The 23,104-nt window shown below is 38.0% G+C and overlaps 1 protein-coding gene across 2 annotated transcripts in view; it reads right to left on the minus strand.

Annotated features, from left to right (window-relative positions):
- The window catches only part of LOC124593973 (lysosomal alpha-mannosidase-like), a 169,764-nt gene that overhangs the window by 40,799 nt on the left and 105,861 nt on the right, over window positions 1-23,104 (minus strand). The window contains exon 7 of one of the 2 annotated variants that reach the window (XM_047132425.1): window positions 272-405. In XM_047132425.1, coding sequence (XP_046988381.1) covers window positions 272-405 — 134 coding nt within the window. Of the gene's footprint in view, window positions 1-271; window positions 406-20,137; window positions 20,272-23,104 lie in introns of both variants that reach the window. The other variant, XM_047132357.1, reaches the window with a different exon arrangement.

Raw genomic sequence — 23,104 nt, forward strand, 5'->3', positions numbered from 1 at the left:
CAGAAAGGTCTTATAAATAGTGTTAGAAGTGACTAGCTGTTGATGAAGAAAAGCATTTAATTCACTATAACTTCTTTCTCGCAAAAACAAATCACAGCATCATTGTTACACTTATAAGTCTCTAAAAGGAATAAATTCTTCTTATGAATTCTACAACAAGAATGAAATAATTCATGGATGACTATGGATACTATAAATTGAATGTATTCTGTGCATAGACTATGTCACTGCACTTCAAATTCAGGTTGGCATATAAAAGAGAACTCCTTACCAAATTAGTTTATCCAGATTCTTAAACCACATATGAGCATCCTGATAGTGAAAATCATCTCCCATTGTGATTAATATGTTGCTGGAAGTGTAAAAGTCAGCTTGTTTTTCTGCATATTTAGTAAAAAGTTTCACCTGCAGATAAATACTTTTGTTTTACTTTATAGTTATGAAGCAACCAGCATCAGTTTCAATTACTGTTTGGAACACACACGCAATACTAAATAACACAGGATTAATTGGTAAAGCACAATAATCCAAACACAATAGTTCTGCAGCTAATGATACCATAGTCTGACATATGTCTCTGTTATATATGGCTGTCTACTAACAAGTACACTAATTAAATATTGAGGCTGTAGTTTTAAGAACTTTTAAATTTTTTAAATATTGTGAAAAAGAGAAATGTAGGAATCAAGATGAAAAGAGCAAGATGTATGAGAGCTGGAGAGAAGGGCAGAGGCAGTCAGGAGATGAGTCTCAAAAGCACTAAAAAATCAATAGCTGAGAGTCAGATTGCAGAAAATTATTAATGGGTTTGTAGGGAAACAAGTCACCAGCATCAATTTTTCTATACAATTGGCTACACATGCATTCAGTTCCCACCCCATGATATCTGGGCATCGTTAGTGATTTGGGTTTTGATGAGTTTAAGATCTTCCTCTGAAGCATGACGTGACACCACAGACCCAGCACTGTACCTCTGGTAAAACAGGGTAGCAGGTGCAGATATGGTTACCAGCCACTGCCAGCTAACTTGGTGGAACTCTTGAAAAATCATCAAGGAAAAATGGGTGCTGCATACAATTCCATGTAGTGACTTCACAATATAATTGGTATAATGAACTTACAGGAGGAGTGATACTCCTGTTACATAAGATTTCTTGGGTTGGTCAGACTAAAGAGCTCAATTTGTAAACATCTCATAATTTCTGTTATCTCTAATAAATATGATGTTCATGTTAACGGTGGGGAAGATGATGAAATTTAATATCTTGTAGAATATTAAAAGTTTTTCAAATCAGTATAAGAAATAAGATAACTCAATAAAATATTTGTGCATGGTGCTGCTGATTTCAGAAATGGAAGATTGCTTTTTAAGACTTCCATGCAACGAGCGAAGACCTCACAAGTTGTCAGAAAATTGTAGTCCAAAGAACTAAACTTGAAAGAAATCAGCGTGTGCAAGTGGTGGTGGGAACGTTTTGTAAACAGAAACGAGTGGCTGTTATACAATATATACCAGTTCTTGCTTCTTGTATTTAAGTCAGCATGAACTGAGAAAGTGCCACATCTTGCCTTTTTCACACACAATATTCTGTAAATCCTGCACGTACAAAGCAGATTCTGCATTCCTAATTTCTTAACAGCATTCAAGATTTTATCACACTTTGGACCATTAACAAAAAGCATATGGAATGGGTTCTCAAATATGTGACTGCCCTGAAGGCATTTTAAATAATGTAATGCAGTATGTTGTCCTTGGCTGTGAGTGCTCCTCAGAGACAAAGATAACACCAGATAAGTGTGATTAACTGTTCAGGTTCCTTATGTACTGAGATGGTCAACTAGTGTGGGCAATAATCTAAGACTATTTATCAATAAGAGCTCAGGTACTGAGCATTACATCAGATGGACAGGTGTGATAAAAGAGATTGACTGTGCTTCTTTTGGAGGAACCAAACATTCTTTTAAAATGAGTATGGTAGCAGCACAACCCTGGAACAAAACTGTAAGCACTGTTAAGAACAAATTTAGAGTTTAATGCCTTATTACAGTAGCTCCATTGAAGAAGAACAGGAAAAGGGGGCAGTTAAAGCCCTGTTAACCAATATATTCATTTACAGTGATTTAGGGAAACCACAGAGCATCCAAATCAAAATGCTCACATCAGGATTTGAAACATTTCCTCCCAAGTCCCAGTTGAGGTATTAATAATAACCAATGCGTCAACACACCACAGTTTTCTGCTGATGTCTAGTTTGCATTAACAAGCGTTACTATCACTGGGACTGCTTAACAGTTACTGTGGACTTACTGCTGTCGTGATTCGTAACAAGAGACTAACTGCTTTAAAAGTGTAAGCATATTTTCCAAATTTTTAGCTCTTGCAGTCAGATAGCTTTCATACTTAAATAATTCTTACAATTGACACACATAGCTGCCAACATTGAGAAGTGACTGCCAGTAATCACATGGCAAATATGAAAGTTGGGGTCTCCCATGAAAAATTTGGGGGGGGGGGGGGGGGGAGGGGGGGGGGGCAGCTTAGATCTTAAGAGTTTAAGAGTTCAACAACCCATTGACATCGAGGTCATTTAGAGATGGAGCTGGAGCTCAGGTTGTGTCAAGGATGGGGACAGAAATCGGCCGTACCCTTTCAAAGGAACCATCCTTTCATTTGCCTGGAGTGATTCGGTTGGAAAATTTTAAAAATTAGAGTTGTGTGTTAGGCCTTTAAACACTGTATTTCAGACACTTTCTAGCCCTAAATAATGAAGATCTTCCAGCAATTAAAACAATTGTAAATGAAATATGGCTAAAGCTAAAAATGGAAAAAGCTAAAAATCAGTTTGATAAACAAATATGCTTTAGAAACATTTGTGATTTACAAACACTGCAAAATCAAAACATGCATATATCTCAAATTATTAATTAAAAGGAAAGTAAAAGATGTGAACAAAATCCACTTACATAATGAGATGAGAGGCCTGTCTTCAGTGTTTTATACAAAAATATTTACAAGTATTCTCATCTGCCTCTTCTTCCTGGATCTGCCTCTACTTGTATAACACAGTATCTTCACTGGTGACTGAAGACAATTTTCTCATCAGTGATACTCTTTTTGCACTCTTCGCAGCCTGAATCTGAACTTTGAAAAATTATTTTGGTAACGTGCTCTTCCTGAAGATAAATGTTTTATTTTACTGATGCTCAAAGAATCCGAGGTTCCCATATTCATACTAGACCAAAATTCAACACTGTTTTCCCTATCACTTCAAAAAACTCTCTCACAGGCAGCATTACTATAAGGAATAAGCAGTAAAGCAGACGTAAGCTGGTTAAGTAATGTGTGTTTTTTAATGCCTGATGCATCACTCATAGCAGATATTTTGTACCAAGCAGTACCAGCTCTTTCTTCTTCCACCATTACAAAGTCATCAAACTCTATTTTTTCCCCCCACAATTACTCAGGATGTCAGGAAATATCTCATTTAGCTTTACAACAGATTAAGATTTTGTTTTCCTAGATCCAGTATCCTATAACTTTAAAGTTTTTTAATAAGTCATCATGTAGTGAAAATTTTTCTTTGATTACCTACAGAAGTTGATAAAAATTCTTCTGACATTTTCATAAAAGTTTGTAACTACAGATTTTTCAAGCTTGATATAATGATTGTAGCTTATAGTGTCTGCACCAATGACAATAACTTCATCCCCTTTGTGATATTTTTTTTTTTTTTTTTTTTTGAAATTTCAGTTTCAGCAGACTATCAGAAATATGTGCCACAGAAGAATTGACAAATCTTACAAGCAAATCTGTGAATAAGTTATTTAGGATGCTATGAAGTCTGTGAATTACTGGCTATTCTTTCAGAAGGAATACATTTGCTTTGGTAAATAATGAAAGGTATTACATGAGAAAAGAAGATATGCTTAGTTACTGTATCTTTTACAATAGGGCGCACTCTAGATAAGTGAGAGTTGTTTACAGTTTTTGAAGTTCCCTCCTGAAAAAATTTACAAGAAGTTCCCATTGTTCAATTATTCTTTTCTATTGACTGGAGCAGAGAGCTATCTTGAACAAGCAGAATTAAGCGATTTTATGGGGTTTATTGCCATATATATATATATTTTGACAGAGTTTAAAAGTAAACTGTCTTTTTTGGAGAGAGTAGAAAATCCATTACAAATTCTTCAGCATCACAATATTGTAGGCTTTTCATGCCTTTTTCTGCAGCTAAATGAAACAGGTGCCAGGAACAAGACTAAATTCTTATGTGTGGCTGAACTTTCTTCAAAAAAGCAGCATTGTATCTGCATTATCACATGCAAATGAAATGCAATTTTTCCAGGGAATTCGTTTTCTTAGGAGCTCTCACTACTCAAGAAGTTAAAAATTCCTTCGGCAGTATTTAAATCTGATTCCAGCAAGGATAGTATTGTGGCACACATCTTTCTATGTTTAACATAAAAGTAAGTAACAACAGTTGGATATATGAGGTGCGGCTAGAAAAAAACCGGACTGATGCTAGAAAAAACATTTATTTACAATTATTTACAATTTCATGTTATCTCCTTCAATGTACTCTCCTCCTCGGTCTCTACACCGCTCCATACGAATTTTCCAGTGTTCATAGCAATGCTGCAGATAATTTTCGGTAAGTCCATACATTACTTCCGTCGCTTTTTCTTTTACTGCTTCAACAGTCTCAAATCTAGTTCCTTTCAAAGTTGACTTGACTTTAGGGAAAAGAAAAAAGTCACAGGGGGCCAAATCAGGTGAGTAGGGTGGATGATCTAAGATGGGAATGTTGTGTTTTGCCAAAAACGTCTTCACTGACAACGCACTGTGAGCTGGGGCATTGTCTTGGTGAAGGATCCATGACTTTTTTCTCCACAAATTGTTCCGTTTTCTCCGTACTCGCTCACGTAGGGTAGCCAGGACGCTAATGTAGTAATGCTGATTCACTGTTTGTCCCTCTGGTACCCAATCAATGTGCACAATCCCTTTGATGTCAAAAAAAAACAATCATCATTGCCTTGAATTTCGATTTTGACATTCGTGCTTTTTTTTGTCGTGGAGAACCAGGAGTTTTCCAATGCATTGATTGGCGTTTAGTTTCGGGATTGTAAGTAAAAAACCACGATTCATCGCAAGTAATAACATTTTGTAAGAAAGTGGGATCACTTTCAATGTTTTCCAGGATGTCAGAACAAATCATTCTTCGGCGTTCCTTCTGTTCAATTGTGAGACACTTTGGAACCATTTTTGAACACACTTTGTTCATGTTGAAACTTTCATGAAGAATCTGCCTAACACTTTCCTTGTCAACTCCTGTTAACTCAGACACTGCTCTGATTGTTAAACGGCGATCTTGTCGAACAAGTTTACCGATTTTTTCAATGTTTGCATCAGTTTTTGCTGACAATGGTCTGCCAGTGCGAGTGTCATCACTGGTGTCTTCGCGGCCATCTTTAAATCGTTTAAACCACTCAAACACTTGAGTTCGCGATAAACAATCATCGCCGTACACTTGTTGTTACATTACAAACGTTTCACTTGCAGATTTTCCTAGTTTGAAACAAAATTTGATGTTAACACGCTGTTCTTTCTGTACACTCAACATTTTCCAACGCACAGACAAAACGTCAACTACTTAAAACAGACGCCACGGGCAGACTGAGTGCAGGAGGCAGATGAAACTCGAGCAGTAGGCGGAGTGAGAGTCACGTGACAGGCCACGCGACTTTCAGCCTTATTGCATTCGTTTTATTGTTTCACCAGTACTAGTCCGGTTTTTTTCTAGCCACACCTCGTAGTTTCACATCTTTAATGTCTGTGCTATCATCAGTTGCAATAGAAAAGGTGTTTTCTTTTAAGTATTCTACTACATCATTGTATGTTCCAGATGTTGTTTTAGTTCTTCCACAACTGTATTTTTTAGCAATATGATAATCAGGAAACATGTTTTTGAACAGCTGTGAATTATGATCTGCACAAGAAATTGGCAGGTCTTGTTCAGCAATAAATGAACTACAAATCATTTCAGCACTGGTGACTGAGTCTTCATACAATAATGCATTTGAAGAGTTAAGGTTTGTTAAGTCTGCACGTACTTTAGACAGAACACAACAGCAGTCATCACGACCAGTATGCTTTATAGAAATGTCTCGTGAACACATTGTACAAAACACAAGTCAGTCTGATTTATATGACTTTCCTAAACATGGCCATTCTTTACTTCGCTGTTTCTGAAATTCCCGTCCAATTTTACATTTTTTCATAACACTGCCATCCACTGTACTGACACTTTGGTGTTACACAATATGACTGACTGAACTTGGTACAGTACTTTTCTCACTTTCACTTGGGATATCTTTCGCTCCGTTTAATTTTGCATTATCATTTTTGTCAGGCTTTTCTTTACCAACACTACGAACAGTTGCTGAAAAAACAAAAAAAGTCTAATTACTTACATTTTTAACAAACGACTAAAACTCTTCTTAATGGCTTACACAGTGTTTTTGAATTCTAAATGGATGAATATTACCACCGAACACAATGTAATGAAAAAATGATTTATGGCATTGTTGGCCGGGAGGCCCCATACGGGGAAGTTTGGCTGCCGAGGGCAAGTCTTATTTCAGTTGACACCACATCGGGCGACTTCCATGCCAGACATGAGGATGAAATGATGAGGACAACACAACACCCAGCCCATGAGCAGAGAAAATCTCCAACATAGCCAGGAAACGAATCCGGGTCTGCTGCATGGTAGGTAAGCATGTTACCACTCAGCTAAGCAGGCGGACACACAATGTAATGATTACCAAGCAGTCTATACACAACACATGAGGCACAGTCCTGGCATGTCTCTGTGCATGTGCACTAGGCTTAAATACCCTGATCACTGGAAATACTGTGTGAAACTCTAAGCGGACTGTATGATTTTTGTGGAGTAACTCATTCAAATTAAAAATTTCAGACTCAGGGATGCTGTTTATTAAGCAATTGGTTTTTTTTATTGTTAATTAGGTAATTTTTGTTCCCTTATGTAAATATCAGAACTATGTTCTGGATGCACAGGCACATTATCGCTTCCTAGCATGCATGCTCATATTCACAGGTCATTACAACTTCTGAGCAAAAATGATGAGTCTACCAAATTCTCAATTCCACCGCTAGATGCTGTCACACTAGACTTGTACATTGAAATCATTTGTAGACACATTTATTACACACTCTGCAAAGAAATCACTACAATCTATAAAATGTTTTAGTAGCTTATGACTGGCAGAAAGCTAACTATGCAGTGAAAATGAGAAATCCATAATAATTACACACAATCTGTAATAGTTGGCTGCTATGGGCACATAATGAAATTAAACACTACATGATGTCAAAACGTTTGTATCTCATCTTATGTGGCAATCAACACCTATAGTGACAAGTTGTGTGGTATTAGACACACATCTACGTGAATTAATAAAAGTATCACCCACAGAAAAAAAAGTTACAAGATAGTACTATAGTTTCCATAACCTTTGAACTTCTTCAAAAAGAAATCAGAAAGTAACAACTACACCTCAAATTAAAGAATGTTTATTTCTTTTTTCTGTTTTATTAATAATTATTTATAGAAATGTTTTAAATCAAAGACACAAATTTCTGAAAATACATATATACCTGACTGTTAAATCAGTCAGTAACAGTTTCTTTCAACACGTCGTCATTTTCCAAGTACTTTCCACTACAAATATCTTTCAGTTCTGGTAACAGATGAAAGTCTGTGGTGGATAACCAAGTAATTCCCAATGTCATCATTCCTGCTGTAATGTGAGGCCAAGCAATGTTGTGAAGCAGAATGACACTGCTAGAGAGCAGACCCCGCCGGTGATTTTGAACAGTGCGCCTATGCTTTAATAATGTTTCACAGCAACTGTTGGCATTTACTGTCATTCCTCTTGGCAATAAGTCTACCAAAAGAATGCCTTTCTGATCCCAAAAAACAGTGGCCATGATATTTCCGTATTGAAGATTCTTGCTTGAATTGTCATGGTTTCGTTGAGAAGTTTGAATGATGCCCCTCACAGGTTTGATGTTTATTCTCTGGAGTGTAGTGTGCAATCCACATTTCATCATCAGTCACAATTTGGCTCAAGAGCTCATTATCACCCTTGTGATAGAGCTCCAAAACAGACAAAGAATGTGCAGTTCGCTTTGTTTTGTGTTCTTCTATCAACATTTTCAGCACCCATCTCACACACATTTTTTTATAGTGAAATTAGTGAATCTTGTCAGTAACAATGTGAAAAACTACTGATCTTGAAGCGTGAGGAAATTTCTGATGCCTGTTGTCTAATAGTGAAGCACCTGAACTGCCTCAACTTTTTGTGTCAAACCTTTTAGGGGTTTCAAAAAGGCCTAAAAGGTTTCAGATAGATTATGTAATGGTAAGACAGAGATTTAGGAACCAGAGTTTAAATTGTAAGACATTTCCAGGGGCAGATGTGGACTCTGATCACAATCTACTGGTTATGAACTGTAGATTAAAACTGAAGAAACTGCAAAAAGGTGGGAATTTAAGGAGATGGGACCTGGATAAACTGAAAGAACCAGAGGTTGCACAGAGTTTCAGGGAGAGCATAAGGGAACAATTGACAGGAATGGGGGAAAGAAATACCATAGAAGAAGAATGGGTAACTTTGAGGAATGAAATAGTGGAGGCAGCAGAGGATCAAGTAGGTAAAAAGACGAGGGCTAGTAGAAATCCTTGGGTAACAGAAGAGATACTGAATTTAATTGATGAAAGGAGAAAATACAAAAATGTAGCAAGTGAAGCAGGCAAAAAGTAATACAAACGTCTCAAAAATGAGATCGACAGGAAGTGCAGAATGGCTAAGCAGGGATGGCTAGAGGACAAATGTAAGGATGTAGAGGTTTATCTCACGAGGGGTAAGATAGACACTGCCTACAGGAAAATTAAAGAGACCTTTGGAGAAAAGAGAACCACTTGCATGAATATCAAGAGCTCAGATGGAAACCCAGTTCTAAGCAAATAAGGGAAAGCAGAAAGGTGGAAGGAGTATATAGAGGGTCTATACAGGGGCGTGTTCTTGAGGACAATATTGTGGAATGGAAGAGGAGGTAGATGAAATGAGAGGTATGATACTGTGTGAAGAGTTTGACAGAGCACTGAAAGACCTAAGTCGAAACAAGGCCCCGGGAGTAGACAACATTCCATTAGAACTACTGACAGCCTTGGACCTACATTTCTAGCATTTGTAGACTTAGAGAAAGTTTTTGACAATGCTGACTGGAATACTCTCTTTCAAATTCTGAAGGTGGCAGGGGTAAAATACAGGGAGCGAAAGGCTATTTACAATTTGTACAGAAACCAGATGGCAGTTATAAGAGTGGAGGGGCATGAAAGGGAAGCAGTGGTTGGGAAGGGAGTGATACAGGGTCATAGCCTCTCCCTGATGCTATTCAATCTGTATATTGAGCAAGCAGTAAAGGAAACAAAAGAAAAGTTCAGAGTAGGTATTAAAATCCCTGGAGAAGAAATAAAAACTTTGAGGTTCGCTGATGACATTGTAATTCTGTCAGAGACAGCAAAGGACTTGCAAGAGCAGTTGAACAGAATGGACAGTGTCTTGAAAGGAGGGTATAAGATGAACATCAACAAAAGCAAAACGAGGATAATGGAAGGTAGTCCAATTAAGTCGGGTGATGCTGCAGGAATTAGATTAGGAAATGGAGACGCTTAAAGTAGTAAAGGAGTTTTGCTATTTGGGGAGCAAAATAACTGATGATGGTCGAAGTAGAGAGGATATAAAATGTAGACTGGCAATGGCAAGAAAAGCGTTCCTGAAGAAGAGAAATTTGTTAACATCAAGTGTTGATTTAAGTGTCAGGAAGTTGTTTCTGAAAGTATTTGTATGGAGTGTAGCCATGTATGGAAGTGAAACATGGACGATAAATAGTTTGGACAAGAAGAGAATAGAAGCTTTCGAAATGTGGTGCTACAGAAGAATGCTGAAGATTAGATGGGTGGATCACATAACTAATGAGGAGGTATTGAATAGGATTGGGTAGAAGAGGAGTTTGCGGCACAACTCGACTAGAAGAAGGGATCGGTTGGTAGGACATGTTCTGAGGCATCAAGGAATCAACAATTTAGTACAGGAGGGCAGCATGGGGGGGTAAAAATCGTAGAGGGAGACCAAGAGATGAATACACTAAGCAGATTCAGAAGGATGTAGGCTGCAGTAGGTACTGGGAGATGAAGAGGCTTGCACAGGATAGAGTAGCATGGAGAGCTGCATCAAACCAGTCTCAGGACTGAAGACCACAACAACAACAACAACAACAACAACAACAGTACACTGTCCAGATCATTCTTCATCATTTGTCCTTCCGCCATTAAACAGCCTATACCATTTATGCACATTTCCATCACTCATTGCACCCGCACCATAAACTTAAGCAATCTGCCAGCAAATTTCTGCAGGATGAAGTTGTTCTGCATGTAAGAACTGGATACTGGGCCCACATTACAATCGGCAGAATTTCTGGTTGACTTGGCAACAAACGAAGCAGTGTAACCACACAACCAACACCGGCGCAGACATAAAACGCAATGGTGGCATAGTGAGAGCGGCTGACCATGAACGTACGTCACATGACACAATGTGTGGACACAAAGCTCTGTTGATTCTTACTTTAAAAATTCCCGTTGTACATTTTGTAGAGAAATCAGTGATTATTTTACTGCTTCAGTGACCTTCAGCATGCCTGGTCAAGGATATTTTCTATTGCAATCAAAGCATCATCATCATCTATTTCTATTATATTGGTCCACAGGTGCAACATTTACAAGGACAGCATTGCCACTTTTTTTTTTTTTTTTTTTTTTTGCTCTGCAGGCTTCCACACTATTATAAAAATGTACAAAATCATCAAATATCACTTTTTCTCCAAAATTATAGGAGTGCTCCATTTATTGTGGAAATCCAAGTACATTTCTCTGATCTCCACTTCATTCTGAGCTCCCTTGATGAACCCACATCTCTACAGTTCAAAACTACTGTCAGGGTAACATTCTTCCACGCCATCACTTTCAAAAGATGATATTTGATGATATCCACAATATGGGAGAATGTGTTACATTATCTAGAAGCGATAGATTACGGTAGACAGTATAATTGTCCATAAAGAGCAAGATTTTCCACTTCTGTTGTTTCATGTCTTCGTCCATGGTCAAGAGCCACTCTCTGAAACCCCTTTTGTTGGGGTGATAAGACACAGAAAATGTCATAATATTCTTCAAACATCTGGGGTTAACAGCTTTCACTATCAACAAAGGTTTTGGTTTCTGATACCCTTCAATGTTTACTGCACACAAAAGTATCACATCATTATTTGCCAAATCTCCTCCTCCTCCCCCCCCCCCCCCCCCCCCTCCCCTCCCCCAACCACTCCAATGAAATTTTTAATCCTTAAAAGTTAACATTTGGTTACGAATACATTCGAAAAAAAGTCCCTTTTCATTATGAATCATAATTTGCCAGAAGGCTTTCTAGTTCATTTTTACATATCAGAAAAATGTTATGAATGCTCACATTTCCTCCACAAATCTTCTTAAAATGATGTTAAACAATGGAAACTCCAGGTTGGAATATCAAGAATTATGGAAAGGACAGACTGTTGCTCACCAAAAGATGACAGGGTGAGTTGCAGACAGGCACAATGAAAAGACTGTTATGGAATTATGCTTTTCGTCAAGCCTTCATCATTATTATACCCGTTAAAAATGATGTTATAACTTTGAGTTAGTGAACCATCCCACACTAACTGTGAACCCTTCAGTTCTCAGACTAACAATGGAAGACAGATGTGGTCTTCTGCTTAATAAGCATTTTTCAAGACACAGGCAAGCACCTTGCTGAGTCTGCTTCCTCCTTCCACATGAGATGTTTTCACCCTTATGATTTTTCTGTTTCAGGATTGTCAGCAGCACAAATGGCAGAATCATGAAAGCACCACTACTTCTCTTTTTTACACTCAGTTTTTCATAACCTCAATAATCTTTTTCTTTTCCTGAAATAAATATTTCTCTGGAGTCATTTTTACAAGACTGATGAACAGTCTTAGATACAAAAACTGACCACCGGCCGGCCACCACAGAGACAGTCCAGGTCGTTGACTTAAGGTGGTCAATACAACCGATCGCCCCTGACAATGGTAAGTCTGGCAATCTACACAATTTGGCAACACTGTAACTGTAAAATGCGGAAGTGTCAGGAGGAAGTGTTGTCTACTTCTGAGATGATGTGTGGTGTGAGCCCATAGCCTAGTGGTAATCGGCGTGCATTCTAAACTTACAGTCACATGTTCGCATCCGACTGTATCTAAAGTTATGAGTGTGATTGAACATCGAAGATAATTCACTTCACATTCTACCCACCAGTAATAACAAATCCTTCCAGAAACAATTCCTCAGGATACCTCGTGGCTGCGTTGCAATCATGACAGCTTATGCTTAAGTGTTTCCTTGCACTGCAGTGGCTACCAACCACTGGCCAGATGCCACCTGCTGCCGCCACATGAAATTGGGCGCTGCCCAGGTGAACACAGCACGATGCTATCAGTGTATGTATCAATTGTCATTTTCGAATTGAAGTTCTAGTTATCATCTTGCAGTTTAGCACTGGATTTTGCACACTTGAAAATCATGAACTACAGTTAAGCATTGCAAAATTGGATGGCAGGTGGAAAAAGGTGTAATATCTGCAACACAGTATTTATTTTTGGTATAACAGAGGTGTGAATGCAGCCGAGAGAGCTCAAAAGATTTTAACTGTGTGTGGAGTAAGTACTTTTGGGAAAAATGCGGCAAAAAAATATATTCTTGTTTCAATGAAAATTGTTCTGGCACAAATGATTTTCCACATTAAGGAACAAATGATTTTCCACATTAAGGAAGTCTTGACTACTGATATAAGTGATGGATTACCATTTAACCATCATGCTGCATTTGCATTCAAATAGGCAAGTCTCAGATGTGTGGTATAGGAGTACTGCATGCCCTAATTCGAAATAACAAAAATTGACAGAGCAGCTATTATTGCAGTTTTGCTTGAACATCACCAGGTTGCTCTTTGTGCATTCCTATGCAATACTGTTACTGGTGATGTATTACGGCACTATTATCGTTAGCTTCCTAAAAAGAAATGAATGTGAGCCCTACCAAAAGACAAACTGGAGCAAAGAGTAGTGTGAACATAATATTTTCAATCTGATACCTCCAAAAGTGTGTTCTGCACTACGAATATTTTCCGAATGGTGTGTCCGCCATAGCTGTAATTTGTTGTCAACACCTTTCGGTTGCAGTGATAAGAGGGAAACATTCCATGTGGAAAAATATATTTAAAAACAAAGATGATGTGACTTACCATATGAAAGCGCTGGCAGGTCGATAGAAACACAAACAAACAAACACATACATACACACAAACTTCTAGCTTTCGCAACCAATGGTTGCTTCGTCAGGAAAGAGGGAAGGAGAGGGAAAGACGAAAGGATGTGGGTTTTAAGGGAGAGGGTAAGGAGTCATTCCAATCCCGGGAGCGGAAAGACTTACCTTAGGGGGAAAAAGGACAGGTATATACTCGCACACACACATATCCATCCGCACATACACAGACACAAGCAGACTTTTTTTTTACAAACTTCATTTCCTCCTCTCATATCAGTGCCCTTGTTTTAGTATGTAGTGAGAAAATAAGCACAAAAAACTTAAAGTTTCTGAGAAACATATAAGTCATTTCCTCTTCGCATATCAGAGCTTTTGTTTTGTATGAAGTGAAAAATAAACAGTTTAGGGTTCTGAAGTATAACATGGCACCAGATTCTTATCATAGGACCTATCGGAAACATAAAAAGCAGGAAGCTCTCCATAATTTTGTCCAACAGCCTGTTTCCTTTCATACTCACAGATTCTTATTTAAGGACTTGTGAGCATAAGTTCTTCAGCAGAATGAGCTGTTTGTTATTGTGCTAATTATGGTATGGAAAAAATGCAACAAAGATGAGTTCCCCTAGAGCAGTGAAGATATTTGCACATGTCTGTATCAGCAATGACTGCCAGCTGCCATAACAGTTTACAGAACTCATGCTGCAGGCAACACAACTGAGAGTGCACTTCAGACTTCATTCAGTAAGTCATCAGGAGGTGGACAAAAACGTCAAATTAACATCACTTTCTGAGTCATATTCAATCTAAATTGAGGTTTTATTAAGGTAGTTGAGTGTTCTGGCAAGTGCACTTTAATAATTCCCATGTGAGTATTCCGATAGCCAAAAGGACCCATTAATGGGAAACCATTGGGAACTACATTAATATCAAACTGCAAGAACTCAAGACAATACATTGACTCTTCCCTTTGCTGGGTAACCTCTTACTGTTATTTAGGATTCTCTCTGTTCTGGGTGCAATGTAAATGGAATTTCACATTCATGAGATGCTTTCCGCTATTCTTGACAAACATCAGCAACTTGTAATCACTATGAGTAACAAATGTGTGATGATAGTGGTACAGGTTGTCAGTGGATGTGATGGTGTTATGCTGTCAAACTGCTTACAGTAACGGTAATGGTGCCACACATAATCTAGTGCTGACAATCTAAATAAAGATAGTGTGGTGGCGTTGTCACCTCCCTTTATTTGGCATCAGCTTGATTAATCTGATTTAACGAACGTAGTATTCCATGCACAAGTTGCTTATGATGCAGTATGACTACAGATCATCGTGTGGGTATTAAATTAGTTCTGCCGTAAATTGCTTGACAAATATTACCGTCAGCTTTGCAGCTGAAATGAATCACTACACAGGTACTTTATGTTGTGCACACACTCCTCATCAGATGCAAATTTCCATCCACATACATGGTATGCCCCTGTCCATTATTCCACTTCCTCACAGCTACACTGTATCCCCAAGAGGGTTCAGACAATGACACGAGTCTAGCATTGAAAACTTTTGATGGCCTCTTGAGACCTGAATATTATACAGGATGTTCCAGGAAGAACAGTAAATTTTGTAGGAGATGGCAGTATATACAAATTGTAGAAAAAATTCCATACAACATGTCCAATTTTTATTGAGTACATGAAGTTGGGTTCAATGTATTTTTGTCTCATTTGTTGGTCTTTACAGGACCCCGTCGTCTACGCTTCCTTGAAAACGAGCTTCCAGCATTATTGGAAGAGGTTCCTTTGGCTACAAGAATGCATATGTTCCTCCAGCATGACGGGGCTCCTGCACAGTCTAGTCATCAGGTGACATCATCCAAACCTAACATTTCCAGGAAGATGGATCAGTAAACGTGGGCACTTTTCTTGGCCACCAAGACTCCCGGACTTCGTCCCTTTGGATTTTTCTAGAGGGGGGGTGTTCAAACGTGAAGTCTACCAAGAAAAAGTAAACCCATGAGCCGATTTGATCGTTTGGATTATGAATAGTGCAGCCCTCATACAAGAATGCAAAGACGACCTTAGAAGAGCTACACATGGAGTTATCAAGAGAAGTCAAAGTGCATGGAAGTTAGTGGGGGAATTTTTAAAAATTAACTCTGAAAGTCATTTACCTTTGTTTTGAGTTTGTTAGGGTTGCATACTAACAGCTGTATCTCTGTACTCAATAAAAAGTGGACACATTTATATGGAATTTTTATGCAATTAAACTATACTACCACTTGCTAAAATGTCTACTATTCCTCCTGAAACACTCTGTATATGCATATATGTGTGGTGTCTGTTCTTTCAGACATGTCTGAAGGAAAAGACACCATGAATCGGGTTCGAACCTGGTCAGGCACAAATTATCATCTGCCGCCATAGTTTTATTTTAACAGCCTGGACATCTGTCCTTCAATACGTAATTGATTAACAAGGCTGTCTGTTTCGATTCATAGTCTCTCTCTCTCTCTCTCTCTCTCTCTCTCTCTCTCTCTCTCTCTCTCTCTCTCTCTCTCTCTCTCTCTCACACACACACACACACACACACACACACACTTCTATCTTAAGTGCTATTCAGAAAATGTTTGGCAATTCAGTGATAGTGATGGACTGGAGCTGCATTAACCTACTCATTTCACTAGATATAGTTTCATGTTTAGTAAGTGATAGCGATTTGGAAAATTTATGTTTGCCACATGGTTACTTTATATGTTAATTACAGTGTCTCTCATCGTTTACTTCGTGGGAAACCTGCTTCCTTCTACCCTAGCTTATACTACAGCAATAAGTGAATGCTCACATTCTTGATATCACTCTGGATGTGCTACTGCAATTGTAGTTAAAGATTCAAGTCCTGCTGGAAAATTATATCTAAGTCAGATGGTTTTGCTCCTACTCTACTGCCATTAAAAACTATCACAAGGAAATTAAGTATACGAATCCTATGAAACGCTTGAGTTCATACTGTGGTGCTATGCAGATGAAAAAAGTAGTTTTTCACAATCATCAGATGACAGATGGAGTTTATTAGATTCCACTAATTATGGCTGCATTATTAATTGTTGGTTCACAGGCACTTTTCTGCCACTAATTTGTAATTATTTTTTGAATGTTAAGAGACGGAAGAATAAAAACATCAGATTTTCGCCATATGGAATATTCAAATTCACCTTTAAGTCTTCATGTTTCGAGCAATGGCAGAAGATCCATCAGAAAAGCTGACAACAGTAAGTCAGGTCATGGCTGTCTTCCGGCAGGTGTGCCAATGACAGTGATCTCAATAATAATATTGTATAAGAAAGATATGTTGCCAACTCAACCACTGGAGAAGCTACAAAATTGTGAGTCAAATCTAATGAATGCACTTTCAAGATTTCGGTCCAATTAAGACAATAAAACACAAATAATTGTCACAGTTATTAATTTATGATGTTTTGTTTGCACTCAGTGCATCGATGTATTACAAGTAATTACACTCTAACATCTAAATCTACTTACAGAAATGTGAATAAGACTCATACATATAATGAGGATATTCCAGCCCTTGCTACCCACAACTGTGAGACAAAGCTATAGTCACTTCCAACATCACTCACAGAACACATCAGCTGGTATCCTTTCTGCTAGTATAACTGAAACTTGGCAACAATGCGGAATACATTTGGCAACTCTGTGACCGATGAATTACTTCCTTGATGGCACAGAACTATCCTACTAAATTCACTTGATATTATCATGTCACTTCAATTGAATAATGTGTGTGATTTTCTCTTGAGATGTGATATAAGGATATCATTTAATAATTTTGAGTCAACGAAAATCATTCAACACGGGAATACAACTACTCTCGTACCTTATGTTGTTATTAATCTGTCATAGTGTCTACTGGGCCAATAAGGCCAATAAGTAAGACACATATGCTGCACCTCTTTGCTAGCACCGAGGTAACATGCTTGCCTACCAGGTGCAAGCTGCTTTTGTTCACATTTCGAGACTTGCTGAAAGCCATATTTTTAATTCTTTTGTAGCAGAGCTACAAGCAGGCAGGCAGATAGAAACTCAAGAAGGAAATCCTAAGGCATTGCCGGAGCAAAATTTGTCTTGCTACTTTCAGTACACCTTAGTCTAAAAGTGAAAACTTTATGGCACTGCACAATTCATAATGACACTTTTGTTTTCTGCCAACATATTTTTTGTCATTGTGAATACATAATTTTATCTATGAACTGCCATATTTTCATAATACCTGAGTGTGACACAGGACACGAAATAAATACAGACATTTTCAAAGGCAAAAGTCAGTAATATCCTACTAATTCATTTTAAAATAGGCACCATCGTCTTACAGACATTTAATGCTTCATTAAGATAGACTGCTGTCATGATGTTTCTGTAGTAAGTTGAATTTAATTTGTATTAGGACAGTGAATATTTAAAGTATGTTTTCCAATAGTTTATTTGACAAAAAAGTTATCATCAAAGAGATGTTAATCAGCAACAGTATATTCTTTCACAATATCTGAAACAATCTGACAATGCTAAAGTAGTTTACAAATTCTATGGCTGCAGAAACCTGCTCGTTCTAACGATGTCATTAAACTAGCGTAGTTTGAAGAGCATTTTCATTTGGAAATGAATTGTCTTGATGGTTGACTGATCAAGAGCGAGAAAGTTAAAAGTTTACGAGTATACGACCAGAGGGACAAGTGCCTGAGATTTGACTTCCCTATCAATCTCCTGGATAATTTTGTTTCCCAAATTAACAGAGTGCATTATCATGCAGTAGCACACATGATGTAGCTTTATCGGTCAATTTTCTTACACTGCAACTGAAATGTGTCTCAGTTGTCGGCAACAAATCATAGCTGTGATGGACGCACCCTTGGGGAAATATTCATAGTGCAAAACACACTTTTGGAGCTATCATATTGAAAATATTACGTTCACACTACTCTTTGCTCCAGTTTACGTCTTTTGGTAGGGCTCAGCCTTTCAGTTCTTCTTAGGAAGTTAACGACGAAGGCATCATAACACATCACCAGTAACCGTATTGCATAGGAATGTTCAATGAGTGACCTGATGATGTTCAACCAAAATTGCAATAATAGTCACTCCATTGATTTTTGTTGTTTCGAATTAGAGCATGAAGTACTCCTACTCCAAACTTCTGAACTTTGCCTGTTGAATGCAAATATAGGATGATGGTTAAATGGTAATCCATCACTTATATCAGTAGTTGAGACTTCCTCAATGTGGAAAATTATTCATGCCAGAATGATCTTTGTTGAAACAGGAATATCTTTTTCTGGCACATTTTTTCCAAAAGCACATGCTCCACACACAGTTAAAATCTTTAAGCTGCCTCAACTGCATTCACCCCTCTATTGTACCAAAAATAAATACTGTGTTGCAGGTATTACACCTTTTTCCGCCTGCGACCCAATTTTGCAATGCCTAACTGTAGTTCATGATTTTCAAGTGTGCAAAATCCAATGCTAAACTGCAAGATGATAACCAGAACTTAAATTCGAAAATGACAGTTAATACATACACTGATAGCATCGCGCCATGTTCATCTGGGCAGTGTCCAATTTCAGGCGGCGGCAGCAGGTGGCGACTGGCCGCTGGCCGGTGGCCGGTAGCTGCTGCAGTGCGAGGAAACGCTTGAGCATAAGCTGTTCTGATCGCGACGCAGCCATGAGATGTCCTGTGGAATTGCTTCTGGAAGCATTTGTTATTACTGGTGGGTTGAATGTGAAGTGAATTATCTTCAATGTTCAGTCAGACTCATAACTTTAGACAAGGGCCGAAATATGGTTTTAAAAGAAAGAGGTGATACAGTCGGGCCGGAACATGTGACTATATGTTTACAATGCATGTCTATGACTGCTAGACCACAGGCTCACACAATACAACAACATATCGGAAGTAGACAACACTTCCTCCTGACACTTCCACATCTCACAGTGTTGTCAAATTGTGCAGATTGCCGGACTTAGCATTGTCAGGGATGGTCGGTTTTATTGCCCACCTTAAGTGAACGACGTGGACTCAGTCTCTGTGGCGGCTGGCCGGTGGTCAATTTTTATGTCTAAGACTGTTCATGTATGTACTATTGAGTAAACAAAGGAATGTCACAGCAAGTTGCCTGATGAAGCAATTACTGAGAAACAATTCGAATTCCTGAGTCTTATATAGCTGCTGATTGAAAATATGGTGTTTGCAGGTGGTCTGCAATGTCAATCAATTTGATTTGTACTGTACAAAAAACATATTTCCAACAATGGAAAATCCAAGATGGAATATAACTATATTATGAAAAGAATAGTTGGTACTCACCATATAGCGGATAGCTCGATCGCAGACAAGCACAACAAAAAGACTGTCAGAAAATGAGCTTTCAGAAACAGTCTCTGGCTGCTGCAACTTTCTTTTATTTTATTGATTGGGGATTTATCAAGGGACTGGACAACTATTTCAATTAACCAAGGCATTTGATTTCTAGAGGTTCACATTAGCAAGTGTTAATTGTAAAATTCAATTCAGTACAATTTGAAGACTTGTGTTTTGTTCCAAGCAGTAAATGAATAATGCTGGGCACTGTTAAAAATTAAAATTACCTTATCATTTTGTCCATATTTTTATACCACATATGAGCATCTTGGTATGTGAAATCTCCTCCCATAGTCAACACTATATTGTTAGAACTGTAGTACTGAGATTGCAGCTCTGCATACTTAATAAAAGCTGATACCTGCTCACAAGAAGATGGTTTATAATTACAGAACATATGTAAAATGTTTACTTTATGTATGGCATATCATATGCACTAAAACACTATATACCAAAAAATATGTTATGTTTTTATCATTAGAAGAGACATAACTGACAACAAATCTGCAAAATTTAGCAGCAGTGCATAGAAAACAAGGTGAACCCTTCTGAGATTCAGTCATATAAAACGGCAAACTAAATGATTTCTGAAAATACGAAATTTTTAAGTGTGTCCCTCCCACCCCTGGGAACATATTGATGGAAGAAAGAAGAAAAATAAGACATGTACACCAATATGAACAGCTCTGAGAGCTATGCTAAGGTCACTCACTCATAGGGTCTCATTAAGTAAGTAAAATTGAAGGCATAAGAATAACGACCAAGAATAAAGAACATTGTGGAAATGGTGAAGGCTCTAAAATTGGAGTGGGAAGACATATCACACAACGAAAGGATGGAAGATGGACAAAGTGAGTACTAGGATGTAATCGCAGAGAAAGATTAAAATCACAAGGCAAATCACTATTAGGATAAAGAAACAGTGGAAAATAAAGGCTTCAACTGGCAGGGGGTGACAGGAGATGGAGAGGCATGGAAACTGTTATTGAAATTGCATTTGTTAGAATAAGAATAAGGTGCTACATCTTGTAAAGGTTGAACTAGGTGAACAATAACTAAATATGTGGCAAAAATGTGATCAAATACAAGAAACTGAAGGCGTAGAATAAATTTAACTCACCAAATGTAAGAAGCATGTGAAGTGTATGCTCAATAACAAATCATTGTATCTTTTCAGAATATATGTCAAAAATGTGTGCAACAAAGAATTAAGTAGAAATAATAATATCTTCTACATTTGTTGGTAAAACTTCACAGGTTGACAACAATTCTGAAAACACAGACTACTGTACTTTCAGAATATGACCAGCATTATTTTTAGACAGTGTGAATGAAACTACACATTAAATTTCCTTCCCACTCATTAAATGACTATTTTGTTTTACTTATTTATTTCCTTTCAGTATAGTACATGTATTAAGATGATTTTATCTTCTGAGACAATTCTGAGTTCATCATGAAAACAAATTTTCCTTCCCTGTCTTTCATTCTCTCTCTCTTCTGTTCTCTCTCGTATAGTTGAGAAAAAATGTACAAAGACGAGATTACTCACTTTATGTTCATTTTTAGTACTTTTTATTCTATTTTTCTACCATTCCTACCTCCTTTTCCTCCAACTACAATGACCCCTTTGAGCAGTGTTCCAGCCGCTGCCCTTCTAGGGATGCAAATGAGACAAGGTATACATCAGAGCAAGATTGGATCCAGGTGGGGAGAGGCAGGGCAAATTGGGGTATCTGCCACGGGCAGCAATTTCAGGGGGCACCAAATTCATATTTTTGAACAAAAAACCCTTGTTTCATACAGCGCCTAGCATCCAGTGCAGACTCAAAATCAAGGAAAAAAAGTTTCCCGTATCTAAGCTGCACCTGAAATTTGAGACTCTAAATTCAAGGGGAGAGAAAAGTTTTTGGCCACACCTCCAAATCGAAACAAAGTTGGTCCATTGTAATATGAGACACAATTTAGGTCGAATGAATGACTATACAGCTATAGTAGTTTGGTTCGAGTCGTAAGCTTAGCAGTTAAGCATTACCAGGTAGCCATTGTTATGTGTCTGTATATGTGTGGATGGATATGTGTGTGTGTGTGTGTGTGTGTGTGTGTGTGTGTGTGTGTGTGTGTGTGTGTGTGTGTGCGCGCGCGCGCGCGAGTGTATACCCGTCCTTTTTTCCCCCTAAGGTAAGTCTTTCCGCTCCCGGGATTGGAATGACTCCTTACCCTCTCCCTTAAAACCCACTTCCTTTCGTCTTTCCCTCTCCTTCCCTCTTTCCTGATGAGGCAACAGTTTGTTGCGAAAGCTTGAATTGTGTGTGTATGTTTGTGTGTCTATCGACCTGCCAGCGCTTTCGTTCGGTAAGTCACCTCATCTTTGTTTTTATATATAATTTTTCCTACGTGGAATGTTTCCCTCTATTATATATTATATTTTTTTTTTCTGAACGAGAGTCTAGCGAAAATGTTTCTCCATTTGAAAATCTTTGCAGATGCCTCTTTAGTACATTACATTCTGCACAGAAAATAGAGTCATCTTAGATTTAAAAATCTAGTTAATTGCCGTGCTTCATTTCTGACTGTATCACTATTAGGCATAAGAATAATACGAATATAAACATGACATTATATGTATATTCTTCTGTGTTTGCTGTTGTCTCACTCTAGTTTCATGGTTTATTAGGCAGACAGGATTCAAATGAGATAACAGCACACACAAAAGAATACATGGCCCAAAATGTTTATATTTGTATTATTCTTATGGTGAAGAGAATATTGCATGTGATTCACAATTCATAAAACTTCCTATTACCAACCATCTCTTCTCACAGGTAGAAAAAAATTCTGAACGTAGAGTTGGCCATGTTGACAAACATCCCAAACAATTTTGCCAGTCGGATTTTCTTAGTACATTGAAATGCTGCTACATTCAAAGATGAACAATATGGAATTTGTATTTACTTCATTGGATAATGTATGAAAATGCAGTAGTCAAAACTCGGGGTGCAGAAAAAAAGCTCATCTTCCACCTTTTTTTTTAATTTATTTACTGACGCAGAGGTTTTGGTGCCAGTATTTATCTTTGAGCCTGCAAAGCACGCCTGTGTAGCACTACATATGTTCGACGGCAGAAGTTAGTTGTGGCAGCACCCACCAACATTTTTCAGAACTTCCACTTACTTCGCACTTGATTCTAAGCC

The sequence above is a fragment of the Schistocerca americana genome, chromosome 1 (assembly GCF_021461395.2).
Source record: "Schistocerca americana isolate TAMUIC-IGC-003095 chromosome 1, iqSchAmer2.1, whole genome shotgun sequence".
Lineage (NCBI taxonomy): Eukaryota > Metazoa > Arthropoda > Insecta > Orthoptera > Acrididae > Schistocerca > Schistocerca americana.